This window comes from Dermacentor silvarum, chromosome 8, assembly GCF_013339745.2.
Source record: "Dermacentor silvarum isolate Dsil-2018 chromosome 8, BIME_Dsil_1.4, whole genome shotgun sequence".
Taxonomy (NCBI): domain Eukaryota; kingdom Metazoa; phylum Arthropoda; class Arachnida; order Ixodida; family Ixodidae; genus Dermacentor; species Dermacentor silvarum.
This window is the reverse complement of record NC_051161.1, coordinates 108,984,730-109,004,684: the sequence shown is the minus strand read 5'-3', so window position 1 is coordinate 109,004,684 and position 19,955 is coordinate 108,984,730. Positions and strand designations below refer to the sequence as shown.

Here is a 19,955-nt window from a genome sequence, read left to right as displayed (position 1 = left end):
TCTGCACGCGTTCTCGCCGCTTCTGTGAGCGTATCTTAAGAACGCCTCTTAGCCGAGCCAAAGGTAATGTGAGGCACAGTGACGTCATAAGGCAGTGGAGTTTCTGGCAGCGGAGTTATGAGTTACTTTTCCCTCAGCAACCAATGGATATAAGATTGTAGTTTTGGAGGCCCTCTACCGGATCCGGTGGGGACCTAAGTGGTTGGGGTTCGCGCGAATAGGCAACTCAAGACGGTGGTGCAGGCGGAGCAGTCAGTGAGATCAGAATGAGGAGAAAGAGAAGCAAGGCTGAGAATGAGGTCGTGGGGGAAATAATTAGGTACGTTGTGAACACGACCGCAGTGTGGTGACCAGCAATGCTGTCGCGTTCTAAACAATTGTTGTGGACCGCAACATTACCGCCATCTTAAGCGCTGGCCCAGCTACGAAGGCGGTTCAGCCACCTGGCCAACTGATCAACTGACACGTCACTGACACTACCGGGAAATGATGACCTGTTAATTTGGGATTGGTGACATAATGAGTATGTGGAGCTGTCGGAGTCTGATGCGGAGTTTGACGAGTCTCCGTTGCTATGCCGACTTTGTCACGTGCACTTCAAAAATGGGTTATCGGTTTAGTGTAAGAACATCATCTATCGAGGAGGCTCTGGAGAACTGGAGAAGTGGTGGATGTTCTCGGACGGAAGGATAGACGGTGCGCATTCCGAATGGAACCACTTTGAGAAGACTGATTGAAGTGTTGTTCTTCCTTTAATACAACAAAGAAGGACCTGAAACTCATTGCCGGAAAACTAGGAAGAAACTGCTAACTTCAGCGTTTTTATTTCTGGGAATTGGCAACCTCGAAATAAGCATCGCCTATTTTGTTAATTCATAGAAAGCGGTACATTCTTTTTTCTTGTTTTACATATATCCAAAATCTGTATCTTATTTTCTCACTTTATCGAGCGCACTCGTTCGGGATTCATGACATGTGTTTTAAAGATCCCCTTCACCGTATCAAATTTTTGTCAAATGCCATCCAATTTTAAAGATTTTTTTTGTTTCAAATGAACAGATATTCATGTGCTTTCTTCATTGACAATGGACTTATTCATAGCAGGCAACCTATCGTAGTGCACACGTCATTCTTTTTTTACTTCTGCATTTATTTATTTGATTAACATTGCGGCGTAGCCTGACGAGGTCATTTGCGGTTAACGTTTCGTCAGTAACGAAGCGTTAGCCACAACGTTAGTCCCCCCCCCCCCCCCGCCTGTTGCCTGTATTGGCAACAGTCCAGCGCTAAATGTAGTGGAAAACTTGATTGATCAGTTCGGCCGCAAAACAGTATTTCTTTTACGTTAAATTTGGAGTCCCGGACGAACATGTTCTCGTAATCTAGGACACTGCATGGTCTTTTTGTTTAGCAGCGACGCTATTTTTCACTCATTATTACTAAAATTATGAACTTTCTTGTATCATGCTCTTTAGTGTGTCAAATAACAGCATTTAAGGTAACGAAAGAAAAACTCTGATGTTCTGTACATTCCAGTTGCATATAACGTTAACTTCAGTAAGAGGCCACAGCAAGGGACTTCACAAGGCCACCACAACGGCACCATCAGCTTCCTTGATCTACTTTAGATGAGGCTATCGCTTAGCGCTTAACGCACATTCTAAAGGATCATGCAGCTGGCAGGGTGCTTGATCACTTCTTTAAAATCTTGTAAACACAAGAAATGACCTGTCAACCCCAGATTCCTTCTGTGCTCCTTTTTGACCAACGCGATACAAATGTTACTTTAAATTGAAGGAGCAAATAGTACGGTTAAAAACTCGAAGTAACTACCCACACTGAAACCCTCCTTGCTACTTGCCTAACCGATGAGGCAATCAGTGAAAGTCCACCAGCCCCTTCTGAATGTGCTCCATAATAGATTATTCCCTCTTTTTGCACCTATGCTGCCATAAAACACAGCATAAAAACACCTAGGTTGACTAACACGACCGTGCCAAATGCAATGGTAAGTCTGTTCGCCGAGCTCTGTAACCGACACAGTGTGTGACGAAATGCACTAGGCAAATCAACCTGAGCCGACGATTGCCACCGGTGGCCCTTACCTGGCCACCTACCGAAGCCAGTGTCAAGCCACGCCAAAAGTTTCACATTCCAAACAAGCTCCCGTCTTCAAGAGTATTCTTGGTCAAGACGGCGTGCAGGATCCACGCGCCCGCGCAAAGGCATTCAGAGATGGCGCTGCACGAAACCCTATAACGACCGCGCCACCGCCTTTGCGCGCCGTACAGGCGCGCGGTTCCTTTCTCTTCCTCACATCCTGATCCCGCTCTCCCGCATTCTCCTCTCTGGCGCCTTCTCTATAAGCCACGCCTACGAATCTGCGCGCTGGGTGGTTCGCCTCCACCTCAATTCCCCTTCTTTCCCCCAGTCATCCATGCTAGGGAGGGAAAAAACGATGCGCTGCGTTACCCTCTGCTGCGGGCCAAGACTCAGTAGCCGGCGGTCTGCGCTCGCGCTCGGTTCCTTGATCTCTACGGTGCTCGTGCAGAGAGCATCTCTCATTCTGAAATGGGGCAGGGCGTTTTTAGGACCACGAAAAGCCTTCTCGCACTCTGACAACGTCAACTGAGCTTGTCTTGCCTAAACTTTTATGCTGGGATGTCGCTCTGAAGGTGTTGGAGTTGTCTTCGTGAGACCACCTAGAGCTGTTGGATATAGGCCGATGGTGCTATGTTCTACTACCGCAACGAGTTGTCGTACCATGCCAAGCTTTCTACCAGGTGAAGTGGGACCCTGAGGTGACATTTGGATTTTCCCACGTGCACACTGGTTTGTGAGAGCTCGGAGCCGCGCGCGCTCATGGATCTTCCAATCGTTTTCGATGATGGGACCAGTGTCTGGTACTTGTGTGTGTGACATTGGAGTGTGCGCTCGAGATGAAGATGGTTGTCATTCGACTTAACGAACCAGAATTTCGTGAGCACTGTGCATCTGTCAAAGCCCTGTCATAGTGAGTCGCCGCCAGGCACTGAAACCAAGGAGCAATTTGTGGCTGTAACAAGTACTTGCAGGTTCGCGCGAAGTTCACATTTTAAAATACTAGTGAGGTATAATGAGGTAACTGAGCGTCAAAATACAGAGCAGCTCTCTGCGCTATAAGCTCCATAAAAAAAAACAGGGATGAATCGAAGGATTTATAACATTCCGTAAAGTGCCTAAAAACTTCGGAAGCTCAGCGGTATGTTATTCGGGCAAGTAATTTTGCGCTCACATGGAAAATAATGCGTGGTTATATTGAAATAGCACTGAAAATATCCAGAAAGTTTGCCCCTTTTGACCTCGCGACTATTTCCGTAACGAAGTGGGAAAAAAAGTAAGTGTTTCAAAGTGGTAGTTATTATCACGAGTGATTTCTATCTCTTTTATGAAATGAAGTATTTCCATGAGAAAATGGTGTGAAAGCTGGTGAGAACGCTCAGGCGCTTATAAAATTGAGTTGGTTCTTCCAGCATAGACGACTGGCTAGTAATCCACCAAAAACATAGTTTTTTTGACGTACAAGTTTTTCTTCGGAAACTACGAATGTTTACTAGTGGCTGCCCCTGCAGAGCCCCTCTTCCGAACAGTGAATACGAACGTAAGTGTTCGCCACAATCTCTTCATTAGCGCTAAGCTCCGAACACAGACCTAAACAAAGACTACGGAAGTGTGGGAACTGGAAAGGTTTCGCATAAGTATATTAATAGGTGTTGATTTCATAAGGTCGCCAAGCGTAGGTGTCTTATCGTGTGGTTTCTTTTAAAAGAATAGATGTATGTCCTGTGAAGTCTATTGACATTCGAAATCATAGTGGTGTCAGTTGAAGTGTAGCCTGGAGAAACCTTGGATTGCGTCATCATCCACCAAACATGGCCTGGGACCTCTGGAGGAACTTATTTGAAGCGGGATGGAAATTCTGGCGTGGAACCCTTTTCGCGCTCTTCATCTCGGGCGCTACAGCGCCGCTACTTTGGCAGTGCGACATTGGTGCAGCGCTACCGGACGTCATTCGCATCGGTGAGTTGACACATGTCAGGCCACAACAATCTACCTAACGCTTATTGTGCTGTTGCTTGATATCCTATAAGAAAGCTCCCAATAATCGAGCCACATTGTGAAAATTGCTTTTGAATAACAGCAAAGCAAACATATCTCCGCACTTCGCTTTGGTGGATTCTTTCTTAGCCAAATTCGCTCTTGTGTACTCTACTGTATTTTATCACTAGCGTGCACAGAGGTTTAATACGTGTTGCAGTTTTGTGATTGCGATCGCTAATCTCACTCCAAAAGAAACGGACGTAGGTGTCTGTCTGCCTCTCAGTAGAAATATTTACTGTTGCTTCAGCTACTCTTATGGCAGATTTCGGCATTATGCATTTTGAAAAAGTGACGCTTTTACGAAGAAGAGTTTTTAATTGCTGCGTCAGCAAGCGGTTGCATGCGATAAGTTTCAAGCATGCGAGACATTAGGATAGCCTGAAATGCCCGTGCACGCAAATTTGGTCTAGTGTTTTTACTCAAAAATACGAGGTAGGACAGCAGTGCTTTGTAATCGATGAAACAATTTTTAACCTCCCTTTAAAGTCTGAGGCCTTTATTGCGCTGGTGCCTCCGCCAGTAGCCATGCTTACGAGTATTATCGAATGGAGTTCTGCTATTAAAAGGAGAAGCGAATGTAACCACGGATGACGTGCACATTCGTGCTACAAGTCGCTTGTATGTTTCAAGTTTGGTTTTATGTGCAGGCTTACTTGCGTGGGTTGAGTTTCTTCCCCATAGTGTATTAGGCTTTAAATAACAATGGCCGCATAATGGCCCTATGTCGCCCGTGTGTTGCAGTTGTTTTCCGGTGAAAAACGTGGTTACGTGAAAGAGCCAGCAAAGGTCGTAATTGGCAACATCGTGTCGCTCATCATTTTGGTCAAATGACGACTACACATTCACGTCACTGTTAACGTGTTCATGGTAATTTGAAATTTCCTGATAAAACTAGCTTGGTGGAGGCAGAGTTCTTTGGTGACTTTTTATAATATAGACGTGTGCATTGAGGTACTCTACGTATCCGCGGCCGAGCGAAAGTGAAATAAATAGCCTGAGGTTCTGGGCATGAGTACTGCGCAGTGCCTTCATCAAAGGAATAATCTCTGGAACATACAAAAGCGAGCGAGTGGGTTTCGTCTTGTAAAAGAAGTAGACGCTGCGTTGCATATAATCTCATTATTATCCTGGAAACATGAAACAGCTAGAACACTACATGTAAAGTATAGAGCCTTCGCAATCCTTTGAGTGGCCTGAAACCCTCTGTGTTTTCAGGACATTGTCACATAATTTCATTGTCACAAAGCTTGATAAAACATTCGCGTCGTGTGGCACGCGATTTTTGACTACTGAACTTGCGTTTGTCCGTAGAGCACGAGCGCACTGCTCTATAGATGAATGCAATTAGGGAAACACAATCTATAGAAAAGGGAATTAGTTTGAAAGGGGCACGACCGCTGTGAAATAATATGCTTCAAACAACCAGTTTATCAATGCAAGGGATAAAGAAGGTAACAAATAAAGAGGGTGACTTTTGCTGCGTGATGTTGCTGCCTGTGCAACAGGAGTGTCGGCGAAAAAAATCATACCGTGTAAACAAAGCATGTAGATTTATAAGACAAAAAGGCTTGGTCGCATCCTCAGTGATTCCTATTTCGACTTTGTTACCGATCGGCCGGCCATGAGGCTGACTAAGCGTTAATCGATGTGGAAGTATTACTTCACTTCCCCAGGAAGATTTGATTTCTTCGCCACCTTCACGACTAAACTGCATGACAAGTACTGTTCGGTGTTTTCGGCCTGGCTAGAAATACCGGCTATGAGTTACGCCGGTAAAACTGCATGGCAATGCTGACAAACCACAATATCGCAGCCCGTCTAAGTCAACTTTTGGCAGTCATAGCTCAAGCAAAAACTGCGCTTCAAAATCTCTTTAACTCAGGAACTACAGAACTTATAACCATATCTTTCAATTCTTATACGTTCGTTTAAATTTCAATGCCTTTATTTGTTCAACAAGCATACAATATTATGCCGCAAAGTCGCGAGCTTTCATTGGGAATTTCTTTATTCTCACCGTGGTACCGCAGTGTCTACAACGTGGTGTTGCTGAGCTCGAGGTCTGGGGTTCAATCCCCGGTTGTGGCAGCAGCATTTCAATGTGCGCAAAATACAAAAATGCTCTTGTATTGACATTGATATGCACGTTAAAGAACTGCAGGTGGTCAAAATCAATCCGGAGCTCCTCACTACTACGTCTCTCAAAACCGCAATTTTTCTACAGATGTGAAGTCCCTTGAATAATTCAATCAATCAAGAACTCAATCAGTCGAAGTAAGTAACTAAGAAACAATCAATCAAGTTCGTCCCACCAATCTTTTACATGTTTGGAGAGCACGTACGCATCCTTACGCTACAGATTATACCAACTACATTAGAGTTCACGCTGCTCTCACGTTTACAGCAAAGGAATGGGCACTAACGTTTTCAGGTACCTCGCCAGTAATTTCATCGGTGGTGTCTACGCCAAAGTTTAGGAATACTTGGGCTGAAAACACGCAACAAAGGTCAATTCTGTGACGCTGTACCGATTTACTCAGATAGTGTGTACCCCAGATGTCACAGCAGTATGTCCAAGCAGGATTTCATTTCGACCGTATTATTGACATACGGTAATTGGTGCGAGAACGCTCAGTCTAATAGCGTGATGTTGACGGGTACGCTCATGCTGCAATGCCTTCTATTTAAATGAACGTTTTGTTGGAAGAATGTTCTGATAGGCTCCTTGAGGGAAGATAAACATGTCATTGCCGTCTGCCTAGAACTTGAAAAATATAAATTGTCTGGCTTAGCAATGGTCAACGAAAGGCGCAGCAAAATGAAACACACCAACAAAACTCACCAGAGCAAGCTGAAATGCAGATATTTCTTTGTCATCGCCCATCACGTGGTTGTTTTTGGTGACGAATTCGGCTCTATTGCGCCAACGCGCAGGGTTAGCAATAAGTAGCCTAAGTTTAGTCGTCAGTCTGGTTCTTTTTTTTTTCACGTGAACACACATAGCAGAATATTCAGAAACTACATCATCGACGGTGTTAGGATGGGGTAAAAAACTATAATTTAAGCTGCCTACGGACGTTGTATTGAGCTTTAATGTTTTATATAATTATAGAAGGAGTAAAATATCAACACCAACACTTAAATATATAAAACAATAAACAAACTAAGGCTAAAGGCTCCTTCACTAACAGGAGTACCGCACGAACGGGAAGAAAGTGCTATCAAAAGCTATTAAAAAGGCGTTTTTGTTAGTCTTTGCATTACGGGTATGACATTAAAATTTGAAGAACATTTAAGGTTAAAAACATAAAACGTTCGCATATGTACGCTACAAAAACCAAGTAAACATCTACTTTACACAAATTGCCATTCCACCGCATTATGTCCACACAAAGGTAGAACTGAGCAAAAGGCGGTACATACAAGATATTTTTCACAGAAATATTCCCAAAATATCTTGCTGACATTTCACGCGGTATACTTCTACACAATTGCTATAAACACGCCAAACTCATATAAATTCAGTACCATGAAAAGACGTACACGTCGATGAAAAGATTATATGCTGTTGCAGCATGAAGTGGTCAGCTTAAACTTAAAAAAAAAAACTTGCAACATTTTACTAAATTCTAGCTTCATGGCTCTAAAGATTAGGAAACGGAAAGAGTCGACGCGTAAGAGCAATGTTTCAAAAACCCCAACAAGCATTAAAAGAAAGAAAAGAAGAGACCGGGCGAAATTATCGCCGAGTGCTTCGAGCGACGGAAAATTAGGAAGCGCTATTTGCATTAGCTCCGACGGCATCTGCCGCCAAAGCGCCGCTTCCTGCCCAGGCTACTTCTGCTAAGTAGCATGGGCAGCAGAGAAATAGAGTACAAAGCAGTCACGCAGTGCGGAAAACTTCACATCCATGCACCAAATAACTCGCTCGCATTCTTCACTCCGTGTTTTCGAGCGGCTCGCACGTGCTGTCGCAAGCTATCACGACGTCCTGACGGCGTGTACACGCTTTGGAGAGACGCGGTGGAGGATGTTAGATAGCGCATAGAGAATAAAAGAAGAATGGTTGCGTGTTTGAGGCTTCCAACCGGAATGCCTCGACTCGAGTGGGAAGGCATCTATTCTCATTGCGGCATCCTTCCTTTTACGGCATGATTTTATTTTACATTTGAGTATTAGCGAGGAGCCTATTCAATCAGCACTGAAAGAGCGCAGGTTTTTGGGGCTGCTCTTTGAGCCCTCTTTAAGCTCCTCCTTTTCTATTAGTACCAGTTACGCAAAAGGACGCGAAACACTGCAAGAAATGGCCATATGTATATTTTTGACGTACTTCTTTTCTCTTCTGTTAGCCCCATTTCTGTCATAATTGTTTTAAATGTTCACCGAAAAAAAATAATAAGAAACAAACAAGGAATGAAAACTGTAATAACAATTCGTGCGTTGAAATCCTCACGCAGTAGTAAGTAGCGCGACATGATGTAATTTGAGTCGGTGTCTAAAACATAGTAGGTTCTGGGTTAAATACCTCAAGTAGCGACGCATTCAATGAGTTAAACATCTCAATAACACGCTCATTCTGCGACGCGTGCTGCATGAGCCAAGCATTCTGAATATTTAAAATTTAGCTCCTGGATGTTAACTCTGGGGAAAAAGCAGTGTTTGTCGGTTTCCAAAAAATAGATATCAAGTCATTCCCAAGTAGCTTTACAGGCATGCAGAAGCTACTGGGGAGCACGCCGGTAAGAACACGTAGAAAGAAACTTCACATTCGCGATCTCCCGCGGAGTCATCTGAGATCTCCTACTCGAGAACACGCCTGCACTTGCACACCGGTACACACACGTTGCACTGAGTGGAAAATTGCAAAACTTTACGACAGGGTTTACGACTCGCGAACTTCCTGGAGTTACGATACTGCGAGAAACGCATTCCGGTTCCCTTTCTTGAGACACTGTATTTCTAAGCCCCGTCAGGCTGCTCCTCCTGGAGTGCACTTCATGAATAGGCGCAACAAAGCGGCGCTCTTTTGCAAAACCAACGCAGAACATTGGCGAAAGTAAAAGTAATCGGGAATCGACCAAAGTAAAAAACTGCCTTGCATAAATGTGAAAGTCATGTAAGTAATTCTCTCTAGTTCTCTGGCGGTTCTTACCACACCTGCTACCTCAATAAGAACTAGCAGCTATCCACATGGAATATAGGCTTCTTAATGACAACTTGTCTGACTTCGTCCAAGGAAAAAAGAACGGAAAAAATATACAATGTCGCATGTTTTACAAAAAGGCGGAAATAACTACATAGGCTCAATAGTTGTGGCTTTGGCCACTCGTCGTGTTTTTCAAGGTCGTGCCGTGTTTCGACTCCTGTGTGCTAAGTGATCCTGGTCCTGGTTCACTTCCAGGACAGTAACTATACCTCCTATAGCTCTCTCACCAGACTGACTGCTGTATCTTAAGAGCTAAAAGTGGACAGGGACATGAACGATGCTACTCGTCTTGTTAGTTCTGTTAGACTGATTGGTCTAACCAAATAATCAGGCCACTGTGACACTTATACGCAACAACCAAACTGTGCATTATTTTGTTAACACTGCTAAAATGGTAATTCTTCGGCATGGATCCAAATGAATAAGTTCAAGAAAGCTATTTAACCGAGATTGCTTGGAAATACCGCAAATACCCTACAGGAAAGAGCACAGCAAGAATCGAACACTGAACAAAAGCGTGTGACAATTTCTTTGTCACCTCGTCTCTATCAAGAAAGGTGACGCCGGTAGGAAAATCCGAGGAGAGGAAATATCAATAACGCGAAAAAGAGGCCCCATCAAGCATTGCAGGAAGTACAAGGCATTTTTGAAGACTAACTTGAAATATTGGCTATAATAAGCTCAAATTACGCAATGCATTGCTCGTAACCACTGACAATTTAGCACAACTCAACAGGCTACAGGAGTCCACAAAATGAAGATGACAATGTCACCTAAAGTGCGGTCCTACAATCAGTCTAATTGCTTTCGCATCAGGTTTTCTTGCTCTCGGACTCGTTTTTTCGGCGCAACGAGACAGAAGAACATCCGGTACACCACTTACAGCTGTCATGGTTCTTATTTTCCTTAGTACTACGACTCATTAAGCGCCCACTGAATGGCGGTTCAAGCAAGGAAAATTCCATTATTTGCAACCAGAGATTGCGCTAAGCGGAAGAAAAAAAAAGACATTGTGCTACCGCAAGGAATTTAATATCAAAAGAAGCCGGTCAGCGAGATACAAGTGCAAGGCTGGAATTTGAAATAGACCGACGAATGCAACCGGTTGCGCAATCACTGCTATAGTGGACCGTCCTCCAGCACTCCATCCTTCAGTTTCCTCTTAGGGAAACCCGCAGGCGTAAAGAAACCAGTTGAATAGCAGAGCCGCGAAGAAAGGAACAAAAGCTTCCTCGCACTATGGAGTCGCACATGGCTTGCGTCTCTTGGAAGGCATGACATTATTTTTTCCCTTTCTTTACACCACTCCACCACGGATTTGCAGTGTCCTCCCCGAGAGAGATAATACGCGGCACGAAGCAGGGACGGCGTTTCCTGCCCACATTCCAAAGTGAAAACGTTCAGTGGCTCGCGAGCATTCCACCCATTTTTCTAGTCGTCTTTATCCGCACGAAATTTCGCCGTCGTGGTAATCTAGGCGGGAAATGAGACTCAGTTTCAATGAGCGCATCTTTTGTTATGGCAACGCATTGTCCTGTTTTATTTATTTAAAGTTCCACCCTCTTCGTATTCTGTTAATATTTCCAGTCCATCCATATTATTTCTTTTACTTTGTGTGCTGTGGCTGGCTGCTATAAGAAGCCGGTGTTTTTGGATAAGTTGTGAATGTGACCGGATGTTTAAAAGTACATAGTTCCGATAATATTCGTGCCAAACTTTGCGTTCGGGAGCTTGTATGTTTTTTATGAACGTATTATGCTATAGCGCATCAATGAAGTTTCAGCTGCTCCAGATTTGAGTGCGCGAGTGTTAACAAAGGAAAGAAAATTTTTTACACACTCAGAAACACACCTTGTCTCCAAGAGCCAATTGTCTGGTGCCTAGTTAAGTAAAGCATTTCGAATATCGAAGCGTCAGATCCTTGTACTACTTATCAACCGGCATGTCACGAGCGTGTTGTGAGACAAACGCATTCATGTTTATAATTTACCTTTTCCGCGCTGTAGCTTCAGTAGTAGAAGACATTAACACAGCAAAATATTGGACCAGCTAACTAGGTCATACACGTTGTTAGCGTTTCTCAAGACTAGTCGAAAGTTGTTCGTTTATTTCTACTTCGTGCATAGTATTCGATATTCGAAATGCTTTACTTTACTAGGCACCAGACAATTGGCTCTTGGAGACAAGGTGTGTTTCTGAGTGTGTAAAAAAATTTTCTTTCCTTTGTTAACACTCGCGCATTCAAATCTGGAACAGCTGAAACTTCTTTGATGCGCTATAGCATAATACGACGCCGCCTAGAGGGCGAATAATCTGCTTTTAGGAGCGAAAATTATGGCGTGGGAATGAATGCGGTAGCATCATGCTAGAATATTAGATGAAGGGTAGGACTCGTAGCTGAAGTGGCAGTACGAATTGAAGTAAACGTAAACTAAGTAAAAACGAGTTGTCCTGCTAGGGGTTCTCTCTTTGAATGCTGACATCGGATAATTTCATTTATGTTTATTAAAGCAAGCGTCTTTCTTAGCGAGGTTGCCATTTTTCTGTATCGGGCATGCTTCAACCCTGTTTCCTGGGTCGATCCAGCTGGCCGTGCACAGCCGCGCGAATAAAATTACACAATTTTCAGGGTTGATTTCTGTTACTGTTTCAACTTTTGATATTTAAGTCTAAGATTTAAGATAAAAGACATGCTCTGTCGGTGTTTTCTTTCGTGGCATTTGATTGTGGGCTGTCATTATCAAAATTGTCAGGAATAATGTTGTAGATACTGTGAGACCAGGAATGAGCAACTTTCGTAATAGAAGGGTGTGGCAACATAAGCCGCATATACCGCACGTCGTATATATATATATATATATGGAACCTCTTGACGATGCCCACGGTGACGGGCAAAATTTAGCTTGGAGTGTCGATATAATTGCCACCGCAAGAATTCGGCCGATACACTTTTAACTGCTTACGTGCAGGAATGCGAAAGCATTATACCGTTTGTAGACCTCTGAACGTCCTGAACGCGCTAAATTTATATACTCATGACGTGGCCCCACGTCCTCCCCATTGGTTGCGCCCCCACGTACCCAATGACGCAAGCACTAGGCCACACATTCCGTCAGCCAGAAACGTGGAGCCATCGTTGCGTCGGGAAAGCGTGTACGTCTCGCCCCCCGGAGGCCGGGTTCGATTCCCATCCATACCTAAATGTACCAAATTTCCCTTTCAATGCCGTTAATTTACTTTGTCTACAGGAACCTACCTGACAAATTTGACGTCCATCCGAGCATATTTAGACGGGTTTCTACTGTTTGCGCCGTCGGTTTTCGCCATATTTCGGTGACGCCGGCTGCGATAAGTTTACGCCTAATGAGGCATATAATGCTTTCGCAGTAAGAAAATATTGACTCGCCATCCGGGCCGTGCGAAGTTCCATGTCGTGCAAAGCCGTTGAAAACCACCACTACAACTGCTGATGGGGGTCTGTAATGCTTTATTGCATTAGAGTAATGGTAGTGACAATCGCTTTGTGGTCGCTGTGGTACACTACGATAGCTGCCGTGACCACTTTCGCTACATTCGTGCCCATTACACGATCTGTAGCATGTGGTTGGGTGAGTAGGGTCGTTGTAGCATGCGAGTCCAAAGTTGTCCCTGACGAACTACACGAACCAGTCCTTTTTGTCGGGTTTCGCGATGCCAGCGTTAATGTCGCATTAAAGCCGCCAACAAAAAAGCCGCTTGAGTAGGAACGATTGGGCCCTCCCTAGCTTGGCGCTTGCGCTGAGCCTCTTGACAACGAAGTTCTGTAATTTTGCCGGCACGCCTCCGCTGGTCGTATTGCCGTTTCTTTTCCCTTTACCGCTACTGGTATTTACGCTGCTTTTCGGGAGTCCTAACTATGCGTTGAGTACCCGTAGCGGTGCTGCAACAACAATGAGATCAGTTCCCATGCTGGTTCTTTTATACATGACAAGCTAGTGACGTCACTCCTCACGTCGCAAGCTGCCGTCGCAGCGGCACCTTGTGCAACACTAATCTTTACCGAGAAACGTATGCGGGGAACACTTCGTGCTTCGCATTGTGAGCAGGAGCACCTTATAATCAATTATGTGGTTTGGATGCTTGTTTTGTGCTTGTTCTTTATTTTAAAAAATGCTGTGGTTTATGTTAAATGCGTGACACCAATGAATGGACGCCCTTTTCGCTTCAGTCGCTGAAGTTTTTTTTGTTTGTGCCCGTGAGGATGATGCCGCGAAATATCCTTCAAAACGAGCCCACGGCGGCTTCCTGGCAGAATTATTCTATGCTTAATTTTACACGATGCCACAAACACGGAACGCAACAACTGGAAAACTATAGCAGCGAAACGGACAAGTGAAAGCATTTTTTTCTCACGAGCACACAGTTTCATTGTAAAACAAAACGAAATGGCCAGAGGCATGTATTAAATTAAGCAGACCAGGAGAGTTGCTTGTGGGCTTAGATAACCTGATCATAAATGGGTGATTGGATAAAGACGCAGAATAGGGAAATCCGGATAGATATTTCAATTTCTAGATATTAGTCAGCTCAAGCTATTGCCTAAGTGTAATGCGATAAAGTCGGACTCTTGAGACGAAAGTCGCTGGATATTTGTGGTTACTACAGGCCCACTTGGGGGTCGCATACAGAAACAGGAGCACTGTTCTGAACGGATTAGAACCTAAGTATGGGAAAAGTATTTGTTTAGCAAAGCACATTCTGTGAGAAAGCTTCAAACCAGATTGTGTATCTTCTTAAAATGACTGTTTTCTCTTAAAAGATATGGCAGGAATAATTCTTGAAGCAACTTTCTTTGCGTTATGAAAATTCACCTTTCAATTGGTTCTGCTTATTTAGAGAGTATTTCAACGCAAAACCACTAGCCCCAAATGCAAAATGCGTAATGTTAACCAGAGAAGCGCACGGGTAATATCATTTTCCACAAAAAAGAAAACGATACTTATGCGACATAATTCTGAACTACAGAATGTTTCTGAATTCTAAACTGACCCTCTCAGAGTGAATTTAGGGCAGCACTTCATCTTAGGCCACTGCGGCAGCAAAGACAGTGTTGCATCACCCGTACCAACGTGATAGGCACATTGCGCAGACGAATGCGTTCGCGGCTCCTGACAGACTTGGGAACTTTTTTTATAACTTAACTGCATCGCTCGTGCGAAACAAAAAGCAACACAGAAACCTGCTTTTCTGATAACTAGGCTTGGGATGAAAGGCCAGAGCTGTGAACCAATTTAAAATATTCAATGCAATTCTTTTTTTAAAGGACGGTGGTGCCCATGACGCTTCGTATTTACAGAGGGATGAGGTAATCCTGAAACGCGGAATAAAACGTAAGTGATTTGTGATGCAATATAACCCTTAGAAAAACCCAAAAGTGGCGTTTTATTTCCTGATGTTCACCGTGCTCATATCATATATTCTTTTGATAGACTGGATCGGACTCACCAGGTGCAGTCACATAATAAAATAAAAAAAAAGTTTTTAGTCCGTATCACCGCCGTATGATGATGAAATTCGCCCCTTCTAGAATACACAGAGTGTCGGGGCTCTGTGGAAGCGACAAACCTCCCTCTGAAATATTTCGGCAACGTTATTATAGTGCTATTGAAAAGGCATTTGTTTCAGTAGAGGAATCCACCGTCAGGGAAGCATTGCGTACCAACGGAGTACTAGAAGCATCCGTGAATATCTTGGGAAATGTCCGAAAAGATTCCACTGTAACCTTGCTTATCCACAAGGAAAGTAGAAAATTTCATGCCAAGAATAGGGTCAGCCAAGGACATTAACAGAAGAATAAAAATTGGTCGAAGTTCATACGGCAGGCATTACCAAATCCTGATCGGGAGCTTACCACTGTGGTTGAAAAGGGAACAAACATTGCATTCCACCGGTGATAACGTATGGGTCAGAAATTTGGACGGTGACGAAGAAGCTCGAGAACAAGTTAAGAACCTTGCAAAGAGCGATGGAACAAAAACGTTAGGGTAACGTTAAGAGACCGGAAGAGAGCAATGTGGATCATAGAGCAAACGGGGATAGCCGTTATTCTAGTTGACATCGCGAGAAAAAAATGGAGCTGGGCAGGCCATTTATAGCGTACGATAGATAACCGGTGGACCATTAGTGTTAAAGAAAGGGAACCAATGCAAGGGAAGTGCGGTATAGGACGGCAGAAAATTAGTTGGTTGATGAAATTAGGAAATTCGCCTGTTTAAGTTGGGATCAGCTAGCGCAGGACACGGGTAATTGGAGATCGCTGGAAGAGGAATTCGCCCTGCTGTGAACATAAAAATAGACTGATGATGATGGTGGCGGTGATAACAAAGCATGAAGTTCAATGGATGGGGCCTTGATTATGGTGCTGGATGAAGGGGCCGTGAGAAAGGAATGTCAAGGGCCAAGAATAATGGGAGCAATATAGAACACACAGGGTCAAAATGAAGCACCCCACGTCATGAGCTGCAAACATGTAGATAGATGGGGCGTGATTTCCTGCGGGGCGTCGATGAGAGTCCGCACGCGAGCGAACTACTAATCAACACGGTGGATATCCCCATAGATAGCCCTTCTAAATATATACACACAGATGCAGAAGGCTCCATCCCGTCGGCGACGTTTTTCCCCGGCCTACCAATTTATCTAACACGTTGGCGCCATAGACGCTGAATTGGAGGCTGACTGAGCGTTAATCGATGCGGAAGTGGCGTCCTGCATCCTCCTCCGGGAGGGAGCTTCTACTCTATAAGCTTTACAATAGCCGTCGTCGGTGACAAGCCGAGCGACCGGCATTAGGAACGTACTCCACAAGAAATCAGCTGTGGCGATGGTGTTAGGCTGCATTGCGCAGCATAGCGGGAATCATTACCGTTCGAACGGGGCGCTTGGCTCCAAACGTTTGTCGCTGTCTTGACGCAAATATGGTTCATATACTGCCATACTTCTATAAACAAAGAAACGGAAGCAAAAGTTTCATTTTTCCTATCTGTCACATGACAGTGATATTATGCTTGATCGTAGAGCCCAATACATGCGTCCCTACGTCACGCTATATTTTCAGTACTAACGTTGCATATGAAGGCCTTCTATGCCCGGTTGGCGTGCCTCGTTCTTTCGGCCACCGGTGCCTTGAACACTACGTGGGAAAATGTAACCGCTGATCTACTCTATAAAGCACTCATTACTCTGCGTGAGATTATTTTGGAATATCCTGATAGTAAGTTAATACTATTGCAACACAGCCATGCGCTGACCTTCGCCTCCAAGGTACCTGTCAGGAGCCAAGATTCTTTCTGTTGTGAGGGTTCCATGCCAACCTCGTGTCCCCCCCCCCCCTCCTTGCGTCTATTGTTTGTGCTTGTATACTAGACTGAGTAACGATTACACAACACAATTACGCAGCTCAAGAAAAAAAATGTAGGAAGATTTTCTATTGCACGTTTGAATACTGGTTGTCCCAACGAATACTTGCGACATACGTATGCAAGTGTCGATAGCTGCTGCAAACAAATGGTTCTACTGGTGATCTTATAGTGCGATTGGTATGCTTCCCTAAATATCCTAAGGTAAATTGTAAGGTTCTCGACATCAACGGTCAGTACACAGTGACTGTTTATAACAGAACAATTTTACGCAGTAGAGTTGCAGAACTCGTACGTTGCAGACATCGAAGGAACAATAGTAGCTTAAGCTTATGCAGCGCCAACAGGAAAGTGTTCCTATTTGAAGCTTGTTGCAATATTTTTTGCTAATTTAATAGCCAACTGCGCTATAATTCTAGTGTAAAATTATTCATAATTCATATTCAATAATCATAATTACAAGGTAACATTAAAGAAACACGCTTGGCTACTTTACTCTTAAAGAACGCGAATTTCTTGCCAGAAGGTGCAGCGGACAGCTTTATGGCACAAGTGGTCTTCAAGGTCTGCTATTTTCTAAGCAAATACAATCTCCTAGAAACAGCTTGTATCAGTCTCATTTACCTTGTCAAGGCGTTATTTTCGATGCGCTCCTGAGACAAGTCGAATAACCCATGCACGAGTTTGACCCTGCAGGTATATTTCTGGTCTTTCTACCGTTATGAATGGTACGCGTACTCAAGGGCATATCTTGGGATAGTTTATTAGCATTTATATGCACCAATAGTGCCTGACAATCGGCCTCTAAAAGCTTGCCAGACGAAATTTGTGTGCGAGTGGACATGTGCAGTAGAGATGATGCTAGCCCTTGCCGAAATCTACGCTCTTGAATAGTCGTAAAAACAAACTTTAACCACATTTACAAACGATGTTTCACTTTCATACAAACCATACCAAGCGAGAAACATTTTTTGAATAGGCAAACCTCCGCATGTAAATGCCCCGTTAAATCTCTATCGCTATGGTCACGAAATTTTTAGATTTCACAACAACGAGTGGTTTCTATATGGGATGTGCAATTTGATAACTACTCTGTCATGTGCCAATACGCGAAGCCGAAGCAAGTTCATTCAAATACTCGCGCACTACACTTTTAAAAGTTTCGAATTTAGTTTGATTACACTGTTGGTCAATTTCGGCGACAAAAAGCCTGTAATTTCTTGGGACGCCTACAGATACGTCAGTATATGTACCTAAAAGCCACTGACCAGATTAATTCATTCAAATAACTTATTGAGTGCCCTGCGATTTGGTGGGGTGGCTTGGACCCCGCCTAGGCTTCGGCCAAGTGTTGTTGGCATTATGCGGCTTCCTCGGCTCACTGGACGGCCCAGAGTTGGTGCGGCAGGTCCGATCTGAGCAACGCAGACTCCCAGCGCGCGTGGAGGCTGTCGCTGGTTGAGGCTGCATCACTGTTATGTTGTGTTATAACCGTACATTCCCATATGATAAGCTCTAGTGTGGCTCTATAGTCGCAATGTCTGCACTTGTCGATGTATGAAATTTTAGATTGAAATTGAGAAACAAAAGCAGGAAGGAAAAGTGGAAATGGTCGTTAGGCTCCCCACACGATACAAGCATTGTGTCGTTGATCCTCTCAATGTGATGGACATCATCATATGTCAGAATGATCGTAGAGAAGTGACACACAAATGTTGAGTGCGAAAGCAGCGGAAACGTTTTGGCAAGTAAACTTGTGAACAGAGCATCAAGCAGTAATGCGTTACTGCATGCGTGGCATGAATGCAGTGAAGAAAAATAATAGCGCTTATAAATTTGATCTAACAACGAGTGTGGATGGTCCTATGGGTAACCAAGCGATTCTTGTCCTCAGAGAGTTGGTGTCGTCAGCGAGCGTAGAATCGTTGCGACATTTTGCGTGAAGCGGAGAGCTACTCCCGAGCACGAGTAGAGTCGGCGATCTCGTTGGCATTTGATTCGTGCAGTTGACACAGTGCTTATGTGAAATCGAACGAAACGGAGGCTATCGTTTCGGCTGCCTTATTGCGCGATGCCGACGGACCCACGGAAATGACATGGAACCGCGGTAGTTATGAAAAGTGCATCTGCAGAAGTGCAAAAAGTATCTTCCCTGACCAGTATCTTCGGTGAAATGAGTTCTTGGAAGGATGCAGACGGCCGATATGCACCGAGGAATCTTAGCCCTTCAGACCACTAGACTAAAAAAATACAAAGAAAGAGAAGAAAGAAAGAAAGAAAGAAAGAAAGAAAGAAAATATTTCAGTTAGGTGATTTCGGGCATGCATTACGAATCCGACAGCACAATATGACTTTATAGAAGGCAAACTAAGTAACGGAACTTGACAAACGTTCATAAAGCACTTTAAAAATCTTAAAAATAAAAGATTTGACGAATTATGTTTACTCTAGGTTTCATTTACCCAGATGTAAAAGCCTCAGCGACACAATTGGCAGTAAATATTCGGAGCGTGCTCGCCACAGAAGTTTTAAGAGGAAACACGTTGAGTTGAATATATGAAAGCATTTAGCAACATTAGTTGCGTCGATCCCATTGAGAAGAAACAGCTGATGTTCTTAAAATTAGGAGAATATATTTCTTCGATAAGAAGGCTTTTGTGAAATGTACAGAAGGGGAAAAAAAGAAAGGCAGGAAGAGACACATGCAGCGGCAAACGTTAACCTTCCTTGAACAAGACCGCGCTAACGTAGTGCATCGAAACTGCTTAACTTTTCGCCTCGTTGATGAAGAAAGTAAGGAAAGTGAAGTGTCAGTCATAGGGAAGTAACAAAGAAACAAAAAACAAACTACACTTTTGGCATGAACGCTTGGATAGCTGAGAACTAAAAACAACTTGTTTTGTGATGTTTTGTTTCAACCTTCCTTGAACGAGACCGCGCTAACAGAGTGCCTCGAAACAGTTTAACATTTTGCCTCGTTAATGAAGAAAGCAAGAAAACTGGCGTGTCAGTCCTACAGAAAAAAACGAGAACCAAAAAATAATCTACACTTGTGGCGTGAACGCTTGGATAGCAGAGCACTAAAAACCACTTTTTTGTGTTGTGTTTCGCGCGCAGTTCTATAAGTAACAATGTCAGAACGTGGCAAAATACGCAGTGTTGTATTTCTTTAGTGTGTGCAAAACCAAAATAAAGGGAAGACTAGTACGCAG

The 19,955-nt window shown here is 43.8% G+C and overlaps 1 protein-coding gene across 1 annotated transcript in view; it reads left to right on the top strand.

Annotated features, from left to right (window-relative positions):
- The first annotated feature begins 3,790 nt into the window (after positions 1 to 3,790).
- Positions 3,791 to 19,955, top strand: part of LOC119462343 (uncharacterized) — a 57,192-nt gene continuing 41,027 nt past the window's right edge. Inside the window, exon 1 of the mRNA XM_037723686.2 lies at positions 3,791 to 4,059. Within this exon, the coding sequence (XP_037579614.1) occupies positions 3,912 to 4,059 (148 nt within the window). The 5' untranslated portion in view covers positions 3,791 to 3,911. The remainder of the gene's footprint in view (positions 4,060 to 19,955) is intronic.